At 39.4% G+C, this 26,768-nt stretch overlaps 2 protein-coding genes across 3 annotated transcripts in view; one reads left to right on the top strand and one right to left on the bottom strand.

Moving 5' to 3' along the window:
- Positions 1 to 26,756, top strand: part of PSPC1 (paraspeckle component 1) — a 109,849-nt gene extending 83,093 nt beyond the window's left edge. The window contains exons 9-10 of the transcript XR_006296561.1: positions 18,715 to 18,813; positions 21,849 to 26,756. The gene's annotated coding sequence lies outside the window, so the exon portion shown is untranslated. The remainder of the gene's footprint in view (positions 1 to 18,714; positions 18,814 to 21,848) is intronic.
- Positions 23,871 to 26,768, bottom strand: part of MPHOSPH8 (M-phase phosphoprotein 8) — a 53,575-nt gene continuing 50,677 nt past the window's right edge. For both annotated transcript variants that reach the window (XM_043574562.1, XM_043574569.1), the window contains 2 exons: positions 25,878 to 25,961; positions 23,871 to 25,259 (listed from right to left, as the gene is read on the bottom strand). In XM_043574562.1, the coding sequence (XP_043430497.1) occupies positions 25,218 to 25,259; positions 25,878 to 25,961 (126 nt within the window). In that variant the 3' untranslated portion in view covers positions 23,871 to 25,217. The remainder of the gene's footprint in view (positions 25,260 to 25,877; positions 25,962 to 26,768) is intronic.

The following is a 26,768-nucleotide window of genomic DNA, read 5'->3' as shown; positions in this document are numbered from 1 at the left end:
GTTTACACGAGAATATAAAAATGAATAAAATAATGGTTCTTGCTCTCTTGGGATTTAGAGTTTAATGGTTATAGGTAAGCAAAGTGTAAGACCACTTGGTAGGAAGGAAGGGAATAGGAAATGTTCTGATAATCTAGAAACAAGGTTGGGAAAACGGGGAGGAGTTCACTAAGATGGTAACTTTTGAGCAGGTCATAAAGGTGAGTAAGTACTTGCCAGTTTTGGGGTTTTGGAGGGGAAGGAGAGGGCGGGGAGGGTTGTGGGATGATGGAATGGTGTGGTCGGAAGGGCTAATAAGTAAACAGATCCTGGGCAGTTACAAGGAGTTGTCTAGGGGAGGGAGGTAAGTATAGAGAAGGGAAGAAGTAAAGATTAGATAAAACTGATTGACTCAAGTTAAGGAGTTTGGATCTTTGCCTTTTGGGTGACTGGGTGTCAGAACAGTTACTTTCGGTACAAAATTACTGGATCAGAAACAAAGCAGAGACCACATAGATAATTGGTTCACTCCCTCAGTCCCCACCCCTCACATGATATTTGAAGGGATCTTTAATGTTAGTGATGATTGTTCAGATTCCAGACAGGAGTAATTCAGAAGTAGAGTGAATTTAACAGACTGTGTTAGTGGGAGACGGGGAGACGAAGAGTGATCTAGGAGTTTCTAATTTGAATGATAAGGTGATGGTGGTGAAACCATTAACTGAAACACAGAAGGTAAGTGTGTTTAGGAATGGGCGTGGGGGAGGTGTAGCTGCTTGAGGGAGAGGTAGGTATTGGATTGTATAACATTTTGGTTTGAGTACCTTGGTGGATTGTTGGGATTTTAAAACTCTACAGTAAATGTATTCTCTCTCAAGGCACTATCATTTGTTCCTGAAGGTGACTACATTACCCTCTAACTTGCCTGCTTCTACTTTTGCTCTTGTAATTTATTTTCCACATAGTATCTAGAACATTCTTTTAAAATGTGAGTTAGGTAATGGTCATCTCCTTTTTCATAGTTTTTTTTTTTTTTTTTGGGACAGAGAGAGACAGAGCATGAATGGGGGAGGGTCAGAGAGAGAGGGAGACACAGAATCGGAAACAGGCTCCAGGCTCTGAGCCATCAGCCCAGAGCCTGACGCGGGGCTTGAACCCACGGACCGCGAGATCGTGACCTGGCTGAAGTTGGACGCCCAACCGACTGCGCCACCCAGGCGCCCCGGTCGTCTCCTTTTTCAAATGGAATAGCTTTCCATTTGAATTAAAACCCAGCTATATTGTAGGCCATTGGGTTTGTTTGTTTTTTAAGATTTTTTTTTTGAGCAATCTCTGCACCCAACATGAGGCTCAAACCCACAACCCCAAGATAACAGTCACACATTTTGCCAACTGAGCCAGCCAGGCGCCCTGAGGCCACAGGGCTCTAAGATCTGTTTTCAGTCTTCCACCCTTTGTGTACTAAATACTAAAGTTGATCCTCTGTCTCCCCAGATATTTTTAAGAGCCTTTCCTCAGTAGAATTTACATTCCTGTCACTTTGTCAGTATATGCTATTTACTTATTTGCTTGTTGTGCCTACATTTTCATCTTATCAGGGTTCCCAGCTAGCATAACATTTGACACTCAGTATATCTTGAACCAGTCTGAGGCAAAATCCAGAAGAGAGTAATGTGGAGTTTTCAGTACTAGTTAAAGTGTGTGCATGAGAATCCCAGATTGCTTATTCATTCCCTAAATAGTTACTGGGCATTTGGTCTCAGCCTGGACTTACAGTAGTGAAAAAATAGAACGGGCCCTCGCCTTCTTGGAGCTTGAAGTTAGTGGGTGGCAAGAGAAATCATCAGAAGAAATGATAAATTCTTAGACAATTCCATCATTGTATTGAGGGCCAGAGCAAGAAGAGCCACTAGAGAATGTGAGTGAATTGCCCAGTTTTTAATAGAATTTAGGAAAATATGTACATATTTCCTAAATAAAAATGTCTAAATAAAAATATATCTTAAAAAAAAAGTACTAAGAGCCAAGTGAGGGAGGGAGACAGGAAATGTGAAGAGAGTAATTTGAAATGGATGGATGGAAATGACATCTTACTCTGAAGCTGGTGAGTGGATGAGGCAAACTTGCAAGAAGGCAAATTTTAAATTTTTTAAAAATTGAAACAAGGGTTCTTAAAATTTTTTCAATTAAAAAATGCCACAGTTTTGTATATCGGGTACACCAAATACATGGTGTTTTGTGGGTGGTGAAATCCTAAGCATTAAGGAGACCAGAGGAACTGGAAGTGAATATAAAAGCCTTCCTGAAATGTCCAAATATTGATATTTCTCTCCAGAAAAAGAACATTTTCTTCCTAATTGAATGTAAAATGAAGGCGACTGGTTTTAAGAATTTACATATTTGTCGTGCATCTTTTCTTACATTTAGTATATGTTGAGAAGATTAGAAGCAGCAAAAGGGGGACAGGTTGGCTGTGAAGAGCAACTCGTCAAGACATAGAAGGGGCTCCTATTAAAGTGCAGCAACTTGAACTTACTGTTGTGATTTTCCACATACACTTCGTATATGTAATCATCAGATACACTTCTACAGACACTGAAGGTCTTATTGTGGTATTTTCTAGTAATTGACTTTAAAATGACAGTGGTTAAGATTTCCAGGAGAAATCTTTAAAAAACTTGGATGTTATGAGAGGAACATCTAGGACTCTTGGGGGCTTTGATACATAACCTGGGTATTGCATCAAAAGAGCATGAAAAGCTTTTGTACAAGTATTGGGAGAGAAAAGGCATGTGGTACACAGTTTGAAGAAACTTTCTCACTTGGTCTTTTATTAATAGTTCCTGTTTAAGAATGGTAATGTTTCCAGTTCTCTAAAGGGTTTCTTATAGGCTACCAATTCCCTTCTACCTCATCCTGTTTTATGTGCTTGCTTCCTTTATCATGTTCTTGGAGTTTAACACCCCATTACTGTTCAAGTGGATGGATTGTATGGATTTTTAAAATTATTTATAAAAGAGGCATTGCTTGCTTTTCTGAGCCGCCTTTACAATGATTTGAACTATTTCTAAGGAGATAAATTAACATTTTTCTTAGTTACATAGTAGACATTACTGAGTTCCTGCATTTGGGTTTTTATCTTTCATATATTTTATAGTAAATGCAAATTAGTATAAGTTAGGAAGAATGGGAATGCCACTGAGTCTGGGAACCTGAAGAAAATAATTTCCTGTTTTGCCATTTCTTTTTGATCTCAGAACTGATGAAAAGTTGGGAAATAAATGTCTAAGTGCTGTATTTAGGAATGATTTAAAAATGTTCCAGTTTGCATTATGGTACGACTTTAAATCAATATGTTACAGTGGTACATATTACCTAACATCTACAAGGAGGACAAATAAGTTGAGTCAGCTTGAGGTAGCCAGAGTTGTAATGTGGTTTTTTTTCTATATAGCTAATATGTTCTATGTGAAATAGAAGTATATTTTAATATTTACTTGAGCCATAGTTAAGTTTTCTATCCTTACACTCAATAGTGTGAAAAGAGAATGGGTTTTTAAGACCATTAGTTAGCTGTTTGAACTAATTTGTATAACTTTTTCAGACATTTTTTCCTCAGCATTCAGTATCTTTACCGTTTCATTAATTTCCCATGTCCATCATCCTGCCTTTATTTAGCTCTCCTCCTCATCCCAGACTTCCCTCCACAGTCCTGCTTTTTTCTGCTCCAAACTGAGCTATTGCTGTTGTGAACAGCTGTGGCAAAACTGTACCTGTTAGAACTTCAGTGGATTGTATGTGCTCTTGGCTGGATCACCATTAAACGAACACTTGAGAATTTGGCAGTAACTATTCTTTCTCTGTTTGTTCCTTGCTAGTTATTTTCTTTTAGATAGCGCTTGCACATGCACACACAATAGCATAGGTGCTAGTACTACCATGAGTTTTTTAGAATTTTATCACATCGTTAAAAATAACTTAGGTATTAAAATGCTAATTTAAGGTACATGTGTTGTTGCTGTCATACTTGGATATATGCTAACATGTATTTCGTCAGTAAAATGAATGATTTTAAGTGGATAGGACCCATGCATGCACTGTAAAGGATTACTGTCATTGTTATATTTGGAAAGAGCCTAGGTTAGTATACAGAAGTCACAGATCATGGATGACTGATTCTGCAGTAGGTAGCCCCATTTGTTAAGTATTTGCTACATTTTAGACTAAGAACCTTAATGTGGGGGACCTTTGTTTAAGACTGGGTAGGTGCAGGTGCTCCTCTTGTTGACCAGTTCCAAACTCTAGTAGTGGCAGAGGTTGGAATACAGCACGAGAATTACAATACACTGAAGAAAAGTCCTAAGGGAAAACAAAACGATGGTAAACATCAGTAGGGGGTAGCATCTTTGAGACTTATATTTGCATGATGTTGGTGGCAGGCCAAAGTAAACAAAAATTCAAGAAAGCACACATGAATATAAAATAAGTCTTGTTCTCTTGTTATGAGTAAAGAATGCATTTTGTTGTGATTGACCTAGAGCATCACATGCAGTAGGTTATCTTGTATCTCATTACCCATTTAAAAAAAATAGCTTGCTGTGTGTTCAGCTCCGTGGTGGTACTGGGTATATTTGGGTGACTTCACATACTACACTCGAGACCTGTTGTCCAAAATGAAGTGTTACAGAGAGTTTGGAGAAGAGAAATGAGTAGAAGATAAAAACTTAACTGGGAAAGATTTGCATAGGATGAGAGAATGTTGTTGCTTAGGAGTGTGAGATTTAAAGGACCGTTCACAACAAAAGGGGGAGAATTCTTAATGTGTGTGTCCAAGGATTTGAGGAGGTAAAAGCTCCTGAGTATCATCTTCAAGATGAGTTACATCATGTCTTTGGGAGCAGGTGCTATCAGAGAAGGCCCATTATGAACAAAGACTGGGAGCTGATAACTGTGCGTGAAGCTGGTAGTCCAAAATGAGAGCAGAAGACTAATCAGATATTGGGAGTTTTTTGGTCAGAGAATGATGGTAGTACGATTAATACTGTCCAAAAAGTTAACTACATTGTAGGAAGGGTGTATTTGTAGTAACTTAGACTGCAGGCAGGGAAACGAGTTTTTATATGGTATTTGGATTGGAGAGGAAGAGTAGAAGTCAGGACTTCAATTAATTATGAAACCGTCAGGGCTTGGTGATTAAGTGGATACGGGGGCCAGTTATGTGAAGGAACGCATGGATGACTGATTTTAACCAAATGGTGGGTAGTTTTGGTGCTGCCAACTTCCAAGAATAGGGCAGCAAGGTCAGGATGGAAGGCTTCAGGTACTTGTGACACCTTGTAAGGGTTTCAGCATGAAAAATTATGCTTAGGAAAAGGTCTTGGCTCATGAGTTTTGGTTGTCACCAAAAAAAGTTAATAGTTGATAAAGTATGAGACAAATAGTTCACCAGTACAAAATCTATATAGGTTGGGGGCTGCGATACCTTCTAACCATCTATGTAGATGGAGCTGCTTAGGTAGACTTGGAAGGGCTTGGTGAACGGAGTCTCATACTGGATTACATTTAATCCATAAATACTGCAGTTGTGTTCATTAGTTACAAAAACGGTCTGTTACAGAAATGGACATTTACCTAATTTTTTCATATTTGGTTAGTGGTCAGCACAAGGAAATGTGGAAACCAGAGGTGGATTAACGCCTATTGTCTTACTCCTCAAAGTTGAAAGTTAACTTAAGTAAGCCCTATATTATAGCCATCATCTAAATACTTGAGATCTGGAAATAATCCTTGTCACACTATTGTACTTTAGAAAGCATTAACAGCCAATATATATGAACTTACCTTCAAATACTATTGATATGTAAACTAGTTAATGTGTTTTTGAATTATTTGAATAATATCCATCTATTGTACAAACTTGGAGGTATAAACTGGTCTGTAGTAAAAGTAAATTTTTCTATGCTGTGTTTACAAGTCACCTGACTTCTCTGTCCAGGCATAATCATTGTTATAAATTTCTTGTGTATCCTTCTAGAAGTTTCTGTGCACTCAGGCATATTTGTGTACATTCTTAGTACATAGGCAAGCACACTGTACACATTTGCCATTTACTTACTTCCTCACAATATTCTGTTTTGGAGATTGTTCCAAATGCATATGTGACAGAGAAAGATCCCTTGTTCCTATACCTGTTGGTAGGTCATTGTCAGGTGTATACCAGATCTTTCTTGGCCAGGGATGTTTCCTTCTCCTCTCCCTTATATGCCCTAACATATGTCTTAGGATATATGTTACGAAGCATGCGTGTGAATGTATATATAGGATAAAATTTCTACCAGTTAAATTGGTCATGGTGTATGTATGTTTTTATAGTTTTTTTTAGATGTTGCCTACCTCACTATAGACAGAACTCAGCTTTATTCCCTGCAGCCCCCAACCAAATGCATAAAGTCAGTAAAGATCACATGTTAATAAAACCTGATGGGATTATTGTAGGTAATAGTGGACGTTTTGGAATAGAAATTATGTAATTGAAATTGGAAGAGCTTTAAAGTCTAAAGTTGGCTTATAAGAATTCTAGGAATTAGAGACCTAAAGTCTTGTGCTTTGAAAATTAGATTACATTAAGTAGATGCCTGTTTAATTAAATGAACTATTAATATCTTCGAGAGAGTTATCAATATGTAAGATTTTTAGAGGATTTGGTGAACATCAACAGTTTGCCTTATGAGAGGTGTTGACACAGTTTAATAATGGGTTATTTTATTGTGATAGAGAAAAGTAGGGCATTTGACTCCAATTCAAATTGAAGTCTTTAATTTAAAACATTTCTACAGTTCTCCAGTGATGGGGAAATGGGCATTAATGTGCCCAGATACCTAACTTGAATTTCATTTCTTAAATAATCAGTTATAGGAAGAACCATAAACTCTTCTAGAAGAATTCCCATCTGTGGTGTTTATACTATGATTTTACTTTGAATTTCGAATCTTACATTAATTTGGAAATACTGGAGGGAAGTAGGTATTTCATTTACAAACCAAAAAGGATGGAGGCTGTAAGCTGTATTTTAGATTAGCTCTGCTTGGAATTAATAAAAAGACATTTGTGTACTAAAGAATTGTGGTTTGTTATTCAGTGAATTATATAAGTTTGAAGACTTCATAGCAAAATGAAATGATTGTTTTGTGTGCTTTATTTACTTTTTTAAAGTAAGTTCTGTAGCCAAACATGGGCTTGAACTCACCATCCCAAGATCAAGAGTCGCATGCTCTAACCAACTGAGCCAGCTCAGAGCCCAAAGTAATTTTTTTAATTAAAAAAAATTACTATGTTCAGATAGTAACTATAAACAATTATGTATATATATTGTTTACCCAAGGACTTGAATGAGCAATTTGCTATTTCCAAAACTAATCTTGGTCAGAGATCATTTATTCCACTTTATTCTTCAATATCCATCATAAATTTGAAGTATTCTATCTCCAAGGTATGACTAGAAAATAAACATTGTTTTGTTTCACCATATCATGTAGTTATTAGATTTCCTAAATACATTGAGCACATACTATGGCAATACTAGAGAGTTTCTGACTGACTCCTAATAAACACTGGGGATACAGCTGGTCTGGGGAAACTGACCTGTCCATTTTACATGGTCAGAGGAGGATTCTCTAAGGAGATAGCTGATACCTGAATGATCAGAAGAGGGGACGTGCAAAGTTGGAGGTGTTGAAGGTGAATCCAGTTCAAGCTGAGAGGATTGTCATTTATGGCAAGGAGGAGGAGAATGTGGCTCAAATTAAGTGAACAAGACAAAGGTGATTCTTAACCTTTTTTTCTCCCCCCCCTCCCCCTGGCCGACCCCCCCCCCATGAAATTTTAACACAGCTGTTCATGTCCTGTAAATATATGTTATGTCCATGCTTTTATACATGAAAAGGGATTTTTGCCTTCCCCTACTCCCACCTTCAACTGATTTTCTCCCTCTGGGAATAATACTGCCCCACTGAGTGTGCAAGATGTAGACCAGGGTATGCCATAGTAAATAGTTGAGGTCTTTTCTTTTTTCTTTTCTTTTCTCTCCTTTTCTTTCATAAAGATTTTATTTTTAAGTAATCTCTACACTCATCATGGGGCTTAAACTCAAAATCCTGAGATCAAGAGTTGCGTGCTCCACTGACTGAACTAACCAAGTGCCCCTTGGGGTTTTTTTTCTTGACGAGATAATTAAGAAGGCTTGGGTCAGGCAGTGACATGATCTAGTTTATGTTTTAGAAAAGAATTTTGCTACTCATGAAGACTTAACTGAAGGAGAGCCAGAATAAAAGCAGGCAAGTGAATTAAACCAGTAAGGAGAGGTGAAAAGTAATGGCTTGGTCTACGAAGATTTTTTTTTTTAAGTTTATTTTGAGAGAGAGATAGCCGGGACGGGGGGGGGGGGGCAGAGAGAGAGAGGGAGAGAGGGAGAGAGAGAATCCCAAGCAGGCTCTGCACTGTCAGCGTGGAGCCAGATGAAGGGGTTGAACCTATGAACCGTGAGATGGTGTTCTGAGCTGAAATCAAAGAGTTGAACACCTAACTGACCAAGCCACCCAGGTGCCCCAAAGATTATTATTATATAGAGATAAGGAAGAGGAGGGAGAGCAAACGGAGAGGGAGAGAATAAATGGATGTAGCATTAGTGGTCATAAGGTATATGTTGATCAAAGCTTGGCGAACAATGCCCTCTGAGACACAAAGGGAGGTTGCCTACAGAACCCACTGAAATGAAGGAAGAAAATGGCTCCTGGGAAATGAGAAACTTGTCTGATTTAAAAAAAAATTTAGGGGCTCCTGGGTGGCTCAGTCGGTTAAGTGTCTTACTTCGGCTCAGGTCATGTTCTCACAGTCCGTGAGTTCAAGCCCCGTGTCTGGCTCTGTGGTGACAGCTCAGAGCCTGGAGCCTGTTTCAGATTCTGTGTCTCCCTTTCTCTCTGACCTTTCCCCCGTTCATGCTCTGTCTCTCTCTCTCTCTCAAAAATAAACGTTAAAAAAAAATTTTTAAAAAAATTTAATGTTTATTTTATTTTTGAGAGAGAGTGGGGGAGGAGCAGGGAGAGAGAGAGAGAGAGAGAGAGAGAGAGAGGGAGAGAGGGAGAGAGGGAGAGAGGGAGAGAGGGAGAGAGAGAGGGAGACAGAATCTAAAGCAGGCTCCGGGCTCTGAGGTGTCAGCACAGAGCCCGACGCAGGGCTCAAATTCACGGATCGCAAGATCATGACCTGAGGTGAAGTTGGACGCTGAACCAACTGAGCCACCCAGGTGCCCCAAAACTTGTCTGATTTTTAACCTTGTTATCATTTGGAGTTTATTTCTTAGTCATTTGTGTATAAGTAGATATTCACACACGCAGTTTAGAATGGGCAAAACTCCAGATTTATTTCAACTTTCTATTTTTTTCTCAGTAGGAATGTGCCCCCCATATTGTGTACCTTCCCATTCCAGACTTTTTACTGGGAAATCAGCTTAAAAGCCTGCCTGTTCTTCCATGTTCTGAGTACTGGTGGTTATTAGTACATGGCTATTTTCAGTTAAATTCTCATTGTTTGTTAGAAGTAAATGGTTCTAATCTAATAGACAATTCCTGGACCCTCCAAGATCCTGAGGGGGACCTATTGTGACTTCCCTGAGGCAGAAGCACTCTCATATGTAGGTGCTTATTGCAATTTGTTGAATCAGTGAACCGGCAATATTTCCAAGATCATACTGGAAGGTATTGGCAGAACCCAAATGAGATTTTATACCACACAGCGTTTGTCTCAAAATTGAGTGTAATGAATGCAAAATTACTGGGAATTTTTTTTTTTTTTTCACTTCTTACAGTTTATTTAGAGAGAGTTTGTGCAAGTGGGAGGAACAGAAAGAGAATCAATGTCCAACAGGATCCCACCACCAGCACAAAGCCATGGAGGACTCAAACTCCTCAACCATGAGATGACTTGAGCCCAAATCTGACACTTAACAAACTGAGCCATCCAGGCACCCCTGGGAATGTTTTAATAAGCCCTGATGGTGACTGAAAATGGGAAATAACATAGCATAGATGGTCTTAAAAAGGGACTGCAGGGAGTTCTGAGGTTTGCACACCATTTGGATCCTGTTTCTCCTTGCCAAGGGGAGGCACGAAGTCCTTGTGGGCTCTGATGAAAGACAGTGTGCATCTGGAGCTTTTGCTGATTGATGGGAGTATGTTGCATTTACAAATGATGCAGAGACACAAAAAGTATGAGAAGTGAGATTTATGACTATTATGTTTTTTTATGCTTTTTGTGTTTTCTGTTGTGTTTCTACAGCCCAATTCCTCAAACCTAGTGGTAATCAAACAGGAAATTTTGTGCATTTTTAAAATGTGACCCCTCCCAATTGTTTTTATATCTCTCATCTGTTTTTAGACTTTACAGTCTCTTTTTTAGAACATGTGTTGGTTATCTTGTGTCCAAGACAAGGTATTAAGACATTTGACCACCTTAATGTATTTTCGTATAAACGCGGTTTTGACGGTACCCTTCTAATCCAGCATCGTGTTCCCACGAGGAGGAGTTGCTGGTTGGAGCACTAACATGGAAGTAGAAACCTGACTGATGTTCCTCATCTTGGGGCACCACTGGTTTAGTTTAGCACCCGTTCTCTACCCTGTATTTAAATAAATTTAAATAGATAAAACATTACAGTGCAGATTACACTTACTTGATGTTTAAGTAGTTTCTCTCCAGTATAACATTGTGATATCATTCACTGCATATGAACATACCACTTTTTTTTTTTACTAAAAAAAAATTTTTTTTAACATTTTTATTCATTTTTGAGAGACAGGGCAGGAGCAGGGGAGGGGCAGAGAGAGAGGGAGACACAGAATCTGAAACGGGCTCCAGGCTCCCAGCTGTCAGCACAGAGCCCAACACGGGGCTTGAACCCACAAACCGTGAGAACATGACCTGAGCTAAAGTCGGACGCTTCACCGACTGAGCCACCCAGGTGCCCAATACCATTTTATTTTTGAGAGAGAGAGCGTGCATGTGCATACATGAGTTGGGGAGGGGCAGAGAGATAGGGAGACGGATCCATCCAAGCAGGCCGTGTGCTGTCAGCGCAGAGCCTGATGTGGGGCTTGACCTTTGGAACTGCAAGATAGTGACCTGAAGTTGGGTTCTTAACCAACTGAGCTACCCAGGTGTCCCTCACATGTTATCTTCAAAGCAGGTAACGTTGTTATTTTATGTGGATGTAAGTATATGGTGAAAAATAAAAACTGTTGAATGTCATTTGGTAATTCATTTCCAGTGCGATTTCGTTATACATGAATGTGGTTCATACATTAAATAAACTGAGGTTCTTTGTGCAGTAATGTATGTGAAATATTCAACTTTTAAAGAACTAAGAAACCATACGGGTAAGTTCATAACTATCTTGAACTAAAAATGCAATTTATTACTGTACTCCCACTTGTTTTTAAAAACTTAACCCTGGGTTTGCCTGGCTGGCTCAGTCTATAGAGCATATGACTTTTTTTTTTTTTTTTTTCAATATATGAAGTTTATTGTCAAATTGGTTTCCATACAACACCCAGTGCTCATCCCAAAAGGTGCCCTCCTCAACACCCATCACCCACCCTCCCCTCCCTCCCACCCCCCATCAACCCTCAAATTGTTCTCAGTTTTTAAGAGTCTCTTATGCTTTGGCGCTCTTCCACTCTAACCTCTTTTTTTTTTTTTTTTTTCCCCTTCCCCTCCCCCATGGGTTTCTGTTAAGTTTCTCAGGATCCACATAAGAGTGAAACCATATGGTATCTGTCTTTCTCTGTGGAGCATACAACTCTTGATCTCAGAGTTTTGAGATCAAGCCCCAGGTTGGGTGTAGAGATTACTTTAAAAAAAAAAAAAAAAAACATAAAAAACTTAACCTTGATTATGCAATGATCAAGGATATGTTTTCTTTGGCTTTTTTAGGGGAGAGGTGCTTGAGGAATCTCAGTCATCACAAGAGGATAATGCTTTTTAAATTTTTTTTATTATTTTAATGTTTATTTTTGAGAGACAGAGTGTGAGTAGAGGAGGGGCAGAGAGAGAGAGGGAGACAGATCTGAAGCAGGTTCACAGGCTGTGACCTGTCAGCGGCAGAACCTGATGTGGGGCTTGAACCCACAAACCACAAGATGAAGACCTGAGTTGACGTTGGTCTCTTAACGGACTGAGCTGCCCAGGGACCCCCCTCCGTCTGCCCCTCCCCCCTTTGTTTTGATTGAAACGCCTTTGTAGGAATTTGTGGACAAAATTAAGTTTGGAAATTTTCAGTGGTATCTTTCAGTCACAAACCATTGTTGACCTCATGACAATTGCCTTGAAAATATATATGGGTCTGGGACCTTGAAACTGAGTTGTAACTTTTCTTAGAAGTCATTAATTACGTATGATAAAAGTCATCACATTTTTCACTTTTTTAAAAAAATTTTTGAGACAGGGAGGGGCGCCTGGGTGGCTCAGTCGGTTGAGCGGCCGACTTCGGCTCAGGTCATGATCTCATGGTCTGTGAGTTCGAGCACCGCGTTGGGCTCTGTGCTGACAGCTCAGAGCCTGGAGCCTGTTTCAGATTCTGTATTTCCCTCTCTCTGACCCTCCTCCATTCATGCTCTGTCTCTCTCTGTCTCAAAAATAAATAAACGTTGAAAAAAAATAAATTTTTGAGACAGGGAGAGTGCATATGTGAGCTGGGGAGGGGCAGAGAGGGAGACAGAATCCCAAGGAGGCTCTCTGCTGTCTGTGCAGAGCCCATCATGGGGCTGGAATCCAGGAACCATGAGGTCGTGACCTGAGCTGAAATCAAGAATCTGCCACTTAACCCACTAAGCCACCCAGGCACCCCTAAAAGTCACCATCAAGTACTTTATTAGATTTCATATGAGTCTTTGCTGAATTTTACATTTTTTTGGGAACTACAGTAAATGTTATGACTGTTGGAGAAAAAGACTGTGTATCAATAAATTATTTTCCTGAAATATCTAGTTGTCCTCAATAAGGCTGAAAAAAAATCTTTATTTTGTAAATATTTTCTAGATTTCAATGTTATTTAATATTTATAAATGATGATTCTTACCTACTCAAGACCTTATTTTATTTTGTTTTTTTGTTTTTGTTTTTGATTTTTAATTTTGAGAGCAAGAGCAAATGTGAGTGGAGAAGGGGCAGATAGAGGGAGAAAGAGAATCCCAAGCAGGCTCCACACTGTCAGCAGAGCCTGATGCAGGGCTCGAACCCATGAACCGTGAGGTCATGACCTGAGCCGAAATCAAGAGTCAGACATTTAACCAAGTGAGCCACCCAGATACCCTTATTTATTAATTTTGAGTTGCTATATGAACTTCTGATTCTTTAATTAAAAAAAATTTAAAATCCTGTGGTGCCTGGCTGGATCAGTTGGTGAAGCGTGTGGCTGTTGATCTCAGGGTTATGATTTTGCACCCCACGTTGGGTGTAGAGATTACTTACAAAAATAAAATCTTTGGGGGAAAAAAAACCTTAAAATCATGCTTTTTAAAAATTTGGAATAGCCTGTCATTTAAATTTGTGAATTTTATTTGGTTTGACAGCCTTAATTTTCATAAACTTTGTATCTTAGGAGCTCCTTTCCAGTCGGTACATCCTGCATCACAGGCAACCACTGTTTTGTTTTGATCACAATAGATTAGTTTTGCTTGTTTTTGAACTTCATGTAAATGGAACCATAGAATGTATACCCTTTGCCTCTGGCTTCTTTCATTCAACATAGTGCTTTTGAGATTCATCTGTGTTGTTTGCAGGTGTCAGCAGTTGGTTCTATCTTATTGCCGCATAGCGTACCATGAAGTGACTATGCCACATTTTGTTTGCCCAGTCTGCTACTGATCCATTCTTGGGTTAGATTCCAGTTTGGCTTGTAATGAGTAAAGCTGCTGTGAACATTCCTGTTCAAGTCATTCAGACTTCTCATTTTTCTGGGAGGAAATATCTGGGAGTGGGATTGCGGAGTATCGTGGATATGTATGTTTCTTAGAAACTGGTAATTTTCCAAAGTGTCTGTCCTACGTCAGTGCACGTGATTCCTGTCCCGTACTGCATCCCTGCCAACACTCAGTATTGTCAAGTTGTGTTAGTGTTAGCCATAGAGTGAGTGTGTAGAGGTATATCCGTGTAGTTTTAATTTACGCTTTCCTAGTAACTTCGGATGTTGAGTAACTTTTCACACTTCTTGGTCATTTGGGTATGTTTTTGTGTGTCATACCCTTATTACTGTTTGTACAGTAGCCCTTCCCCCCACTTTAAGGGAGACACTTCGTAAAAGGCGAAAGATTTATGCGATCTGAAGAGAAACCAGAGCATAAGGGAGACACTTTGAAGAACCCAGGTGGATGCCTGGAGCTGTGGATACTACCAAACCTTACAGATAACTGTTTTTTCCTAATATACGTAACTATGATAAGGCTTAATTTATAAGTTAGGCACAGTGGGAGATTAATAACAGTAACTAATAAAATAGAACAACTTAAGTAATTGTCAAAATGTCTTACTGTACTGTCACCTTTCTCTTGCACATGTGACATGCCTATGTGATGAGATGAAGTGTGGTGAAGTAGTATTAGGCTACTGTTGACCTGACAAAACATTAGGAAAGGACCGTCTGCTTCTAGACAACCACTGACTGTAGGTAACCCAAACTGGTAAAAGCGAAACCGTGGGTAAGGGGGAACTGTTGTAACTAGGTTGTGTGGTTTCATCACTGTCTGTGTAAAAAAAACCATAGGGATCTTTATTAGAATTCTGGAAAGCCAGATGATGTCGGGAATCCAAAATTGGATGTTCATATTATGGATTTTTGCTTTTTGTAAAATATCGGCTGGAAGATAGAAATTATGTAATTGAGCTTTTATCATGATATCTCGCTGCTAACTTGGGTAGAAGAAATAGGGTTTGATGAAAAAAATCAAAGCCCTCAGTTTGCTATGTTTTATTGCCAATTTTCAACTCAAAAAGAGGTGAGAATTTAAAATGTTGAGAAACTTATTAAAAAGTTTACTTATTTTGAGAGACAGAGACAGAGAGAGAGAGAGAGAGAGAGAGAGAGAGCGAGAGAGAGAGAATCCCAAGCAGGCTCCATGCCGACAGTACAGAGTTTGTTGTGGGGCTCAGTCTCATGAATCGTGAGATCATGACCTGAGCTGAGATCAAGAGTTGGATGCCCAGGTGCCCCTAAAATGTTAAGAAACTTTTTGTCATTGTGACTTCCAATTAATTCAGTTAACTGAAACTATTCAGTTTTATCATTTGTTCATCAGTCGAAATTGTATTCCATCAGAAAGAGTGAATTTGTGTAAGTAGTATTATTTTAGAGATTTGCTGTTTTCTTAATTTTTTTTTTTTCAACGTTTATTTTATTTTTGGGACAGAGAGAGACAGAGCATGAACGGGGGAGGGGCAGAGACAGAGGGAGACACAGAATCGGAAACAGGCTCCAGGCTCTGAGCCATCAGCCCAGAGCCTGACACGGGGCTCGAACTCACAGAGCGCGAGATCGTGACCTGGCTGAAGTCGGACGCTTAACCGACTGCGCCACCCAGGCGCCCCGAGATTTGCTGTTTTCATGGGCATTTTCTCAAGTTTCTTTGGGAGATGGCTTTTGGATTTTTGGCCTAATCTTTCTGGTATATTATTCACTTAATCACACACTATTTCCCTATACTCTTTGAAGTTATATTCTTTGTTGCTTAAAGAGAATCTATTAACATTCAAATAAAATTACTTAGTAAAGAATATGCTACATATTTTCACTGTTGTGAATTGCCTGTAATAATAGCATTTGGCTTATTTATTGCTTCAGTGACTGGTATTGTGGTCTGTGTCTTTGTCATGAAGGCCAAGGGTCAGATTCAGTTGTGAGCACTATGCCGTCTAAGCTGTCTCTGATGGTGATGTTCGATAACGTGGGTGTCCCCCTCTCCCCCGTACCTGCAAACTTCGGAACACAGGCTCCTTTAGGGTTTGATACCATGGGAATCTACTTCAGAGGAAATCGTTAACCTAATTTTAGGTTGATTTCTGGCAAGGTGTTTTCAACACGAGCCGTTAAAGTCCTGTCTTGGGTATTTACAGTGTGTTGTAATTTGAATAGTCTTGCTCAGCCTCCATGCTTGCTGAAGTATAACCTATATTTTAAACCTCCCTTTCTTAGAACGTTACTTCTGTTGTAGCTTATATATTAAGTAATGCAAACTACATGTAATGTGTGGATGAGAGTAGGGTTGAGTACTCAGTGGGAAAGGATACCTTCTTTCACTGAAAGAGGAGAGAGTCATTGTTACCTAGTTGACTGTTAAGAATGGGCCTTCTGTAGATCTTTAATGTTTTATTCTTTAAGAAAGATCATCAGAAAAGCATACATGATATTATTGGATGCTTACATTTCTGACTATGAAAGGTATTAGGGTGTGGTCAGAGGAGCCATGTTTCACTCTTAATCCATGTTTTGGCAAGTCGAACATGAACTTCTATGTAGTTCTTACCCAGTTTTATCCTGAATAAAAACAGACCACTTTCGTCCAAAGTGGTGTCTTGTTACAGTGATGCTTAAGATTTCAGTTATAGGAGACCTTTTCTTTTAATGTAATTGTTGGCTGCTTCTCCTCCCCCCAGTATTTGACAGTATCGCTTTGATAGAGACACTGTTCTTCAGCATCGGAATTATGTGTGTCACCTTTCTAGGACTTTACAGATTTTAAATCCAAAGTATCTGTATCATGGAATGGATGTACACGTGCATTGGCTCACTGTTGTTCTTTCATTGATGTTGATTATAATCCAGTGTATAATAAACCTGGTCACTTCTTTGTAAGACCACGTCTTTAACCAGAATGCTAGTGATTTTGAATATTGAATTCAGATATTAAGCCACCATTTTATTTATTTTTTTATTTTAATGGAATTAATTCTATATTTATTTTATTTTTAGTTTAACTTAATTAATTTAATTTTATTTATTTTGAGATAGTGTGAGCAGGGGAGGGGCAGAGAGAGAGAGAGAAGGCTTGAGAAGCCAGGGTCTGCACTGTCAGCACAGAGCCTGACAGTGGGACTCAGACCCATGAATTGTGAGATCATGACCTGAGCCAGAACCAAGAATTGGATGCTCCACTGATTGAGCCACCCAGGCGCTCTTAAGCCACCTTTTTAAAGACTAGATATTGGCGACTAAACTTGGATAATTCTAGAGATTATCTTTCCAGGTTTCAATATATGTGATGAATGCTTTGTAAATTGCAGGTTCACATTTTTGAGAAGTTGAGAAGACAGTTATTTTTAGCAGTCCTTGTGTCATTAAGAATTAGTAATCCAGGAGAGCTGGAGTGGCTCAGTTGGTTCAGCATCCAACGTTGGCTCAGGTCATGGTCTCATGGTTCAAGAGTTTGAGCCCCATGTCAGGCTCTGTGTTGACAGCTCGGAACCTGGAGCCTGCTTCAGATTCTGGGTCTCCCTCTCTCTCTCTGCCTCTCTGCTGCTCGTGCTCTGATTCTTTTTCAAAAATAAATGAGCATTAAAAAAAAAATTAGTAACCCAGTTGTGCAGTTTGGTTTATGGTTCCATTCTTCTTGTCAGCCTTAATTTTACTAAAGGAAATACCATGGTAGAAGTGCACGCATATATATATATATATATATATATATATATATATATATATAACCAATTTAAGAATGCTTTAATGACTTCACAGTTACCTAAGATTATGTGTAGAATGCTACTTGCAGGTGGAAATATATATAAAAGATAATTTCTTGTTGATTTGTGGTATGTGTTGTTTGAAAAAATATTTAAGGTTTTATAACTTGGACCATGGGGTCCTGCTGGATCATTTGGAATCCCCTTAAATTTACATGCAGAGTTTTGTGTACATATTTTTTTACATGCAGATTTTGGGAGCAGTTTCATATTCCATCCAGTTTTCAGGTGAAATTGAGACCCAAATGGGTTTTGAAAACAATATTAATTTAGGGTAGTTATTTCCAGTGTTTTGGGGTCATGTACCCTAACAGTTAAAAAAAATTGAGTGCCAATTTGTGTATTTCTAAGCTGTAATAGTGTAGTATTGTGTATAACATTTCAGGTATGTTATACATTTTATAAGGATGAGATAATGTATCTAAAACTGTATTCCAATGAAAAATCTGGGGTTAATGCTCTGTGTTTGGAGAATGTTGGTTCAAGGGATTATTAGGGTCGGTTGAGTCTTTTTCTGATGGAGCACAAGAGGTATATTTGTGTGCCTTGCCCAAGTACAAGTAGAATAAAATGTTGCAAATTAGAGTAGGAATCAGTATCCTGTGTAGGATTCTGGATTATAAAATTTCAGGCAGTGGTATGCTGAGGGATCAACCATGCAAACAAGAGGGCCTGCCTACCGAAATAAAAAGGAAGGATTTAGCAAAATAGGCTCTCAATATTTTAAAATTATTAGCAGGCTTGGAAACTCAAGGTGTAGGATTTAGTAGTGATTAATGCCAAGACATAAAATTGAGTTGAATTTTAAGTCTGTTGATGTTCTTCGAGGACGTGAATTAATTCAAAGGAAGATCTTTTTTGAGTGGGAACCGATTACGGTTAAGAACTTTAAGAAAATGATTTAACCCTTCTTTTTATTGATCATTGAAACTGGCCAAATTTGATTTTTATTTCTAGGAGGGTGAAAGAAAACATGGATGAAGCTGCCTGAATGTCGGCTTCTGGCATGAATCAAGTTCAGAGACTAGGAAATGCTGGTGTCAGATTTCCTTTCAGGTCAGTCAATGTCCGTTAAAACAACGTTCCTTGCTTCTTAGTTTCCTTAGTGCTACTTCCTGGTGCTGCCTGCGGCCCTCCGGAACCGATGTGAAGGATAGTTTGTAGTAGAAGCTGAACCCTCTGCTCCTCCGCGGTCCTACGGGATCTGCAGGGGCACCGCCCTTTTATCTGAGCAGTCAGAGGCTATTTTTAACTCCACATTTGCCCTCCTCTTTCCTCACTGGTTGGTATACTGACTTGTCCTTAGGTAAAACTGAACTAAGAGTAGAGATAAAATATTAAACAGGTCTTATTTACTGAGAAAGAAGTTCCCTCCTGGGTTTTAGTGATCCTAAGTCTAGAATTTTAGTCTTATGTTCCTTGTAAAGTGTGTCAATCTTTGTTAAAAATCTTAGTTATTTTTATTTTAGAGAGCACAAGTGGGGGAGGGGCGGGGGGGGCGGGGAGAGAGAGAGAAAGAAAGAGAAAGAGAAAGAATAGATCAGGCACGCGGAGCGTGGAGCTGGTCTCAGGGCTCAACCCCATGACCTGATCCTGATCATGACCTGAGCCAAAATCAAGAATCAGACGCTCAGGGGCGCCTGGGTGGCGCAGTCGGTTAAGCGCCCGACTTCAGCCAGGTCACGATCTCGCGGTCCGTGAGTTCGAGCCCCGCCTCAGGCTCTGGGCTGATGGCTCGGAGCCTGGAGCCCGTTTCCGATTCTGTGTCTCCCTCTCTCTCTGCCCCTCCCCAGTTCATGCTGTCTCTCTCTGTCTTAAAAAAATAAACGTTGAAAAAAAAATTAAAAAAAAAAAAAAAAAAACCCCGTTCATGCTCTGTCTCTCTCTGTCCCAAAAATAAATTAAAAAAAAAAGAATCAGACGCTCAACTGACTGAGCAACTCAGGCGCCCCGGAAAGTGTGTAATCTTAGAAATGGTGGATTTTTTTATTTAAAAAAAAAAAAAAAAATTTTTTTTTTAATGTTTATTTATTTTTGAGAGAGAAAGCACAAGCAGGGGAGAGGCAGAGAGAGAGGGAGACAGAGAATCCAGAGCAGGCTCCAGGCTCTGAGCTGTCAGCACAGAGCCTGATGCAGGGCTCCAACTTACAAACGGTGAGATCGTGACCTGAGCTGAAGTCGGACGGTCAGAAATGGTTTAATATCATAAATTCAGATCAGTACTAGGGATACCAGCTCCACTTCTCCCTTGCTGCTCTTTCTACCCTCTTAAAAGGTAGCAAATTTTCTATTTTATAGCAACATTTACATTGTGGCTTAAAAAAGCTTAATTTTTTTTATTTATTTACTTGAGAGAGAATCCCAAGCAGGGCCCATGCTATCCACGCAGAGCTTGATGCAGGGCTCGATCCCACAGACTGCGAGGTCGTGACCCGAGCTGAGATCAAGAGTTGGACGTTCAACTGACTGAGCCACCTAGGCACCCCTACATTGTGACTTATTATGACAGAATTCCGTTGATGGTAAAATGTCATCCTAATAGCTCCAGAAAGTATTGTTTTAAGGTTATTTCTTTTCCAACCACTTTATCTGGTGTCGATAAAGGAGCTCTTCTGTTTTTGCTACAAGGGTTGTCCCGGGGACCAGCAGCACCAGCCTTAAGGGCTTCTCTTGGCAGTGCAGAATCTCAGCGCACAGCTGACCACATCAATCAGACTACCCATTGAAACGAGATCTCAGGAGATCTGAGCACACAGTGTGTCAGAGGCTCTGGCATATAAGGAAACCTGGAGAAACTTCCCCCTTTTAAAGTATCTGATGCCCATGAATACAAAAATGTGAGAGCTCTGGTTTGTGTTCTTTTATCCAGCTCTAGGAAATTAACTTTGGTTAGTAATTCTCAAAGCTGGCCCTTTAGACCAGTGTCGTTCTCTCCTCTGGGATCAAGAATGCACATTCTCAGGTCCACCTACTGAATGTAAACTTGAGGGTTGGGATCCAGCAAAGCAAGATTCTTTATTTTTAAGAGCTCTGTAGGTAGGGGTGCCTGGCTTGCTCAGTCAGTAGAGCGTGCAACTCTTGATCTCTGGGGTGTGAGTTCCAGCCTCACATTGAGTGTAGAGAATCCAGGGGGTGGGGAGGGAATGATAAAAGCCATCCAGGTAAATTGTGGTTTCTACTATTTACAAAATTAGAATCCCTTTTGAAATTAGAGAATTACTTTGTAAATATCCTTTAGACCTTTTGTTGGTATTAAATTTTCAGACTTCTTTGTGAATCCTTTACTTAAAATTTGAAGAAATAACCTCAGAATGTACGGGTAAGGGGAAAAAATTTAAGATACACAGGCTGACTGTGGCACAGATCAAAGCTGTGGCATTATGTGGCAAGCGGAGAGAGATCTTACAGGCTTGTCAAGTGAATTTGTCATTGGAACTTGAGGATTTTGAAGTTAATTTTGGTAAGAGATGAATAGTGTTTTTATTTGAAGTAACTGCTTTTTATTACAGATTTTATAGTCAGCAAAAACAGAGTGATTCATTTCAGGAAGATAATTAACTTTTATTAAAGTTTTGGAAGTTAACAAAAGACAGGAATTTTATTAAAAATTGGATTATCTTCAGGTTATCCTTTGAAACAGTGGTTCTCATGTTTTCAAGGTATAGCAGAACCCTCTGGAGGCTTATTAGAATACATGGGGCGCCTGGGTGGCGCAGTCGGTTAAGCGTCCGACTTCAGCCAGGTCATGATCTCTCGGTCCGGGAGTTCGAGCCCCGCATCGGGCTCTGGGCTGATGGCTCAGAGCCTGGAGCCTGTTTCCGATTCTGTGTCTCCCTCTCTCTCTGCCCCTCCCCAGTTCATGCTGTCTCTCTCTGTCTTAAAAAAATAAACGTTGAAAAAAAAATTAAAAAAAAAAAAAAAAAAAAGAATACAGACCCCACTGTTTGTGATTTAGAAGGCCTGAGGATTTTCATTTCTAACAGCTGGTGTTACTCTGGCATGGGGACTACATTTTCTTTGTTTTTTATAATAGAAAATACACTACAGGTATTAATTCCTGTTTGCTAATAAAGAATTTGTCTTTTTTCCAGGTCATCTTGTGGGAGAAACGCTTTTAAAGACAGGAGAAACAGCCAGAAAACAGAGATTTCATTTGTGAATTTATTACTCCATATAAACAACTTATGAATAATCGCTAACACTTGACATTATGCCTCATGGACAAATTTTCCGTGGTTAAAATATCTGAATGGTGCAAACTTCCACTCTCATTCAGGTGTTATAAGAGTTCTTGCTGGCTGATGTTGCAAAGTAGTGTGGTAGTAGCCTACAAATACAGAATGAGACTCTCCTTTCAATTCGCTATAAATGGGAACCGTTAGAGGGATTTTTTTTGGCATCCCCTCTAGCCTGCAATTTGGGGTCAGTCCCCAAGATAAGGGGCTACTCATGAAATTTGGCACTGTTGTGAGAAAAATCATGTTTTACTAAAGCCATGTATATATATTTAAGCCCAATGAAAGCAAAGAGTATGAGGGAAATAGTGTGTTGTAGAATAACGAAGAATTAATTTCTTCCAAGTTAAACTGATATGCAGTATTAGGGTTAGATTCCAGCTGGGGTTCTTAGGGGCTCTGGATGTCGGCAGAGGACTATTTCTGGATTTTAATTTGGTCCTTATTTGTGCCTCCTCACTGTAATTAGATTTAGCTTACTAGTAACACTTTTCTTTACTTGGAAGTAGATGTGAGGCCTAGAAATCCCACTTTGGTCTGAAAGGAGATTTATCTGCAAGTCTGCACAGAGAAGAGGAAAGCCGTATGGATCCTGTGAGTGGTTCTCTGCGTTTACTTAGCCAATAAAGTTTAAAAAGTTTACAACAGTTTTAGGAGTTTATATAGTATTTAGGCTATGAAACATGAACTGTATGAAATGTTAACATTTTCAGAATTATTTCACAAGTCACTTTTTGACAATTCTGGCGTATGTATCCTCCTTTTCCTTGGTCTTTGCTAATCAGCGATCCTAAATGACCTATTCTCGGAGTGAAAGCAAACTAACTGTGGTCCAACATTTGCGTAGTGTTAGGTATTAGAGGTTTCTCTTTGGTACTAACCATTGCGGAGAAAAGCCCGTATAATGTGTTTTCCACTACAGCCATGCTTATTAGAGTGGGCCAGATACGAATGATATAGAAGTTCACTGAGTCATCCAGTTAGGATGTCCTCCCTGCCATATGCACCAGAAAAGAGTAAAGACTGAGGGGTGATTTTTTCTAAGATAAAATTGAAGTAAAAATGTGGACTATGTGCTTTTCAGTGATGATGTACTTAGTGATATCACCCACGGCCCAGATGATAAAGTTGAGTTATATATTCTGTGTTGTATATACTTTCTAAGAAGATTGCTTTGGTTTTGACCTGCAGTACCTAAGCAGGTCTGTAAACCTTTTGGTTAAGCTGCCGCTTGAGAATTGCTTTGTTTTCCAGAGAAACCAAGGCTCACACTTTGTACATATTTTATTTGAATAATCAAAGTAGCAGCAGCATTAATATCTGACGGAATTATTAGCTGCCTCATCACAGAACCAGCAAGAAACCACTCTCTCAAGTGCGAGTCTCAAGACAATTCAAGTCTCCTTCATCCTTAAGAAACCAAAGTGGACAAGTGTGCTTTTCATTTGGCTCCAGAGAAGCTATAGGTGAGGCGCCAGGGGGACTCAGTCGGTGAAGCATCTGCTCTTGATCTCGGCTCAGGTCATGACCTCACCGTTCGTGAGTCTGAGCCCCGTGTCTGTCAGCGCAGAGCCTGCTTGGGAGTGTCCCTCCATCTCTCTGCCCCTCCCTCTCTCTCAAAAGAACAACAACAAAGCTGTAATTTAGAGCAAAATGTATTAAGTTGTGTGGCTGTACCTTCCGTTCCTGGTAGACACAACTGTTTACAGAATTTACTAGCACATCTGGCACGAAGCTGAGATGGACAACTCAAAGGTGGTGTTACTCCAAGTAAGCTCAAACTTCGTCTTCCTTCCCTGACCCCGCTTCTGTCAAAAGAACTTGCCACTTTTCCTATAATTAAGTTTCATCTGCTAAAGATTTTTTTTTTTTTTTTCTCTCCTTGCTGACTTCTAACAGCTTTCACCCTTCTGAGCCTGAACTCCTACTGAAGGAATTACTCGTCGTTCTACTTGGTTTCTAGCCTGGCCTTACCTCTTGGATCAACAGTACATCACCTTGTAATAATGTGTGCTTATAAAGATGATGATGGAGGTCTTCAGCATGATTTTGAGAGAACAAATTTTCTTTAAAAACCCATTTCTCTTAGTGTGTATTAGATTAAGGTACCGTCTCCCTTGCTGTTCCTGACCTATCCACTGCTGCTCGGTCTTGTGATTTTTCTAGAAAGTACTAGATACAGTACTAGTGCATGGTTCAATATAGCTGAAAAAATTCCAATCCCAGCTGTCATTTAGTTAAAAATATCACACATTAGTATCCACCTTGAAGTCTTGAGATACAAAGAAAATAGACCAACATTGTGGTATTTTATTGAGAAAACTGTAGGAAAAGGCCGTTTGAGTACTGTAAAGTAAAAATGGCTCTCTCAAATATCTGTACAATGTGGTCAAATATGTGACCTTTTGAAAAATTTTCATTAAAATTGTAATTCAGACAATTATAAAACCAATCAGGAACTAAATAATTTTATACATCTCTGTAGTCCAGATGGAGTTTGACTTACTAGTTTGCCAAATATTTCCTAAGAGAATTTAAGACCTGTGGGGAATCTGTGGAGACGATAGCTCTTCACATGAGGCCCAGTGTGGCGGACAAACCTCGGCTGCCTTCCCAGCGTTCGTAACGAGGGCACAGGATCTGCTTTTTAAAAATTACTTGATGGATTCTAAGAACAAGGATAAAAGTTAGTTCGTGAGTCGTATCTTCTTTTATCTTTTCCCGGAATAAAAGGTAACTGCAAATACAAAAAGTTGTCACCTCCAATTCAGGACCTGTGGCAACTGCAGATTAGACATCACACCGCCTCCCTCGAACCTGCCTACCAAGTCAGAGAAGTCATCCTTCGAGGCCAGCAAATTCGCCCCTTACTTAGTGCTTGGCATACACAGACTTGCTTTTAATGCAGAAATTCACCAGGGCTAGTAGAAAATTTCAAGTTAGAAAAGAGACTTTTAATTTTCTTAAATAATTCTATATACCATTCCACATTGTGGAAAAACCGAAGTATGCAGTCTGGAGACAACATCGAGATTTGAGAACACTGGCACAAATACATCTCTATTTCAGAATATATTAGAACCCCCACGTCCCATCTTACAGCCCATAACAGATACCCAGCCGAAACTGCAAGAGGTTTACAGATGAAACTTCAAATCTGGAGGTGTTAGCTGTGCCAGGGTCCTAAAACGGGTCTGGAAAGGACTCCGTCCCGACTCTGTTCCGTCACTGCAGCTGCACCCTGTATGCGCCTATCAGCAACTTCACCTGTTGAAAGAAAAGAGGCAACGTAGCAGCACCAACACCTCTGCCGAGCCCCCCTTTCTTAGAGGAGGGAAAACGCGCGCGCGGCCGAGAGTCCTTATTTGGCAATGTTCTCAAATTGATTATCAATTCAAGTGTTAGGTTATCACTTTTAATAAATCCAAGTGCTTAAAGTTATTATAGTAAATAACTACCACTTATTACATAGACTTTTTTGGTTCATCTTCATTTTACAAAGAAATGTTTAGTGAGCAGCCTATGAGACATACATATGGCCATTAAATAACAGCCTAGACTACAACTCCAGCCGCTCCGTACTGGAGAGATGCATTCTTCTCATCTTTCCACACAATTTATGACACACAATTATGTCTAACACATTGTATGTTCTTTTTTTTCCCCCCCCTTTAAGTAGGCTTCACATCCAGCGTGGAGCCCAATGTGGGGCTTGTGAACTCACGACCATTGGATGCTTAGGGACACCTGGGTAGCTTTGTTGGTTGAGCACCTACTTCGGCTCAGGTCATGATCTCATGGTTCATGAGACTGAGCCCCACATTGGGCTTGCTGCTGGGACAGCAATGTGAGTAGTTGCACTAAATGTGAGGAAAGGATTGTCACCTTGGCAGAAGGCGCTTCCGTCAACCTTATGAAGAGTTTATTGAGGCCTGTAGCAGGGCTGAACGAGTAAACAAAATGGCTATCCTAGAGAGAAAGACCACAGTCAGTGTTTCCTCAAACTTCTACGTCTAAGAGTATCACTGTAGCTTAAGAGAACAAAAACCTTTCAGACTCCCAGTGGTGTAGAAGAGAATACCAGTTTTGTATTTTAATTTATATAAAGCAATTTCCTGTGACTACTTTCCCCTTGATTAAAAAGATACAAATGACAAAAAAGCTTAAGATTTATCTGCAAAAAAACAATACTCAGATAAATCTTTAGGATTAGCATGTATCCAGCCATATAGAGCCTGAGTGTTAAAAATCTTCATAACCAGTTAATTTTGCTGAATTCAGCCTAAGGAAAGAATTCTACCTGTGGAAAAGGAAACATATACAAGGATTCTTCAAGACCATTTTTTTATGTTAAAAAATGTATATAGCCACTAATAGATTTGTTATTATAAAGCAAAATTACAGTACAATGGTTGCCTAAAGCTCAGCCTAAGTACACCCATGTTATACTAGTGGTTGTGTTTCTGGGTATTTGAAGAACAGAATACTTTTAAGATTTCCAAATTTTTCTTTAAGTGAATGTTTGTAATTATAACGGTGGGAAAAGGCAGAGTATTTTAAACTCAGTATGTTCTTCTACCTTAAGAATTTCTAAGACGTGGTAAATGTAACTTAAGGCATATATATCAAACATTTAGAAATCCAGCCTTACATTGACAAAATGTGGGACAATTTTACTTTATGATTATGGGTTATTGCCTCATTTCCAAGTGGTTTACTCAATTAAAATTAACGTACTTTATTAAAACAGCAATTTAAATGTCATCTGTGCTTCTG

The sequence above is a fragment of the Prionailurus bengalensis genome, chromosome A1 (genome assembly GCF_016509475.1).
Source record: "Prionailurus bengalensis isolate Pbe53 chromosome A1, Fcat_Pben_1.1_paternal_pri, whole genome shotgun sequence".
NCBI lineage: Eukaryota > Metazoa > Chordata > Mammalia > Carnivora > Felidae > Prionailurus > Prionailurus bengalensis.
This window is presented reverse-complemented; position numbering and strand designations above follow the sequence as displayed.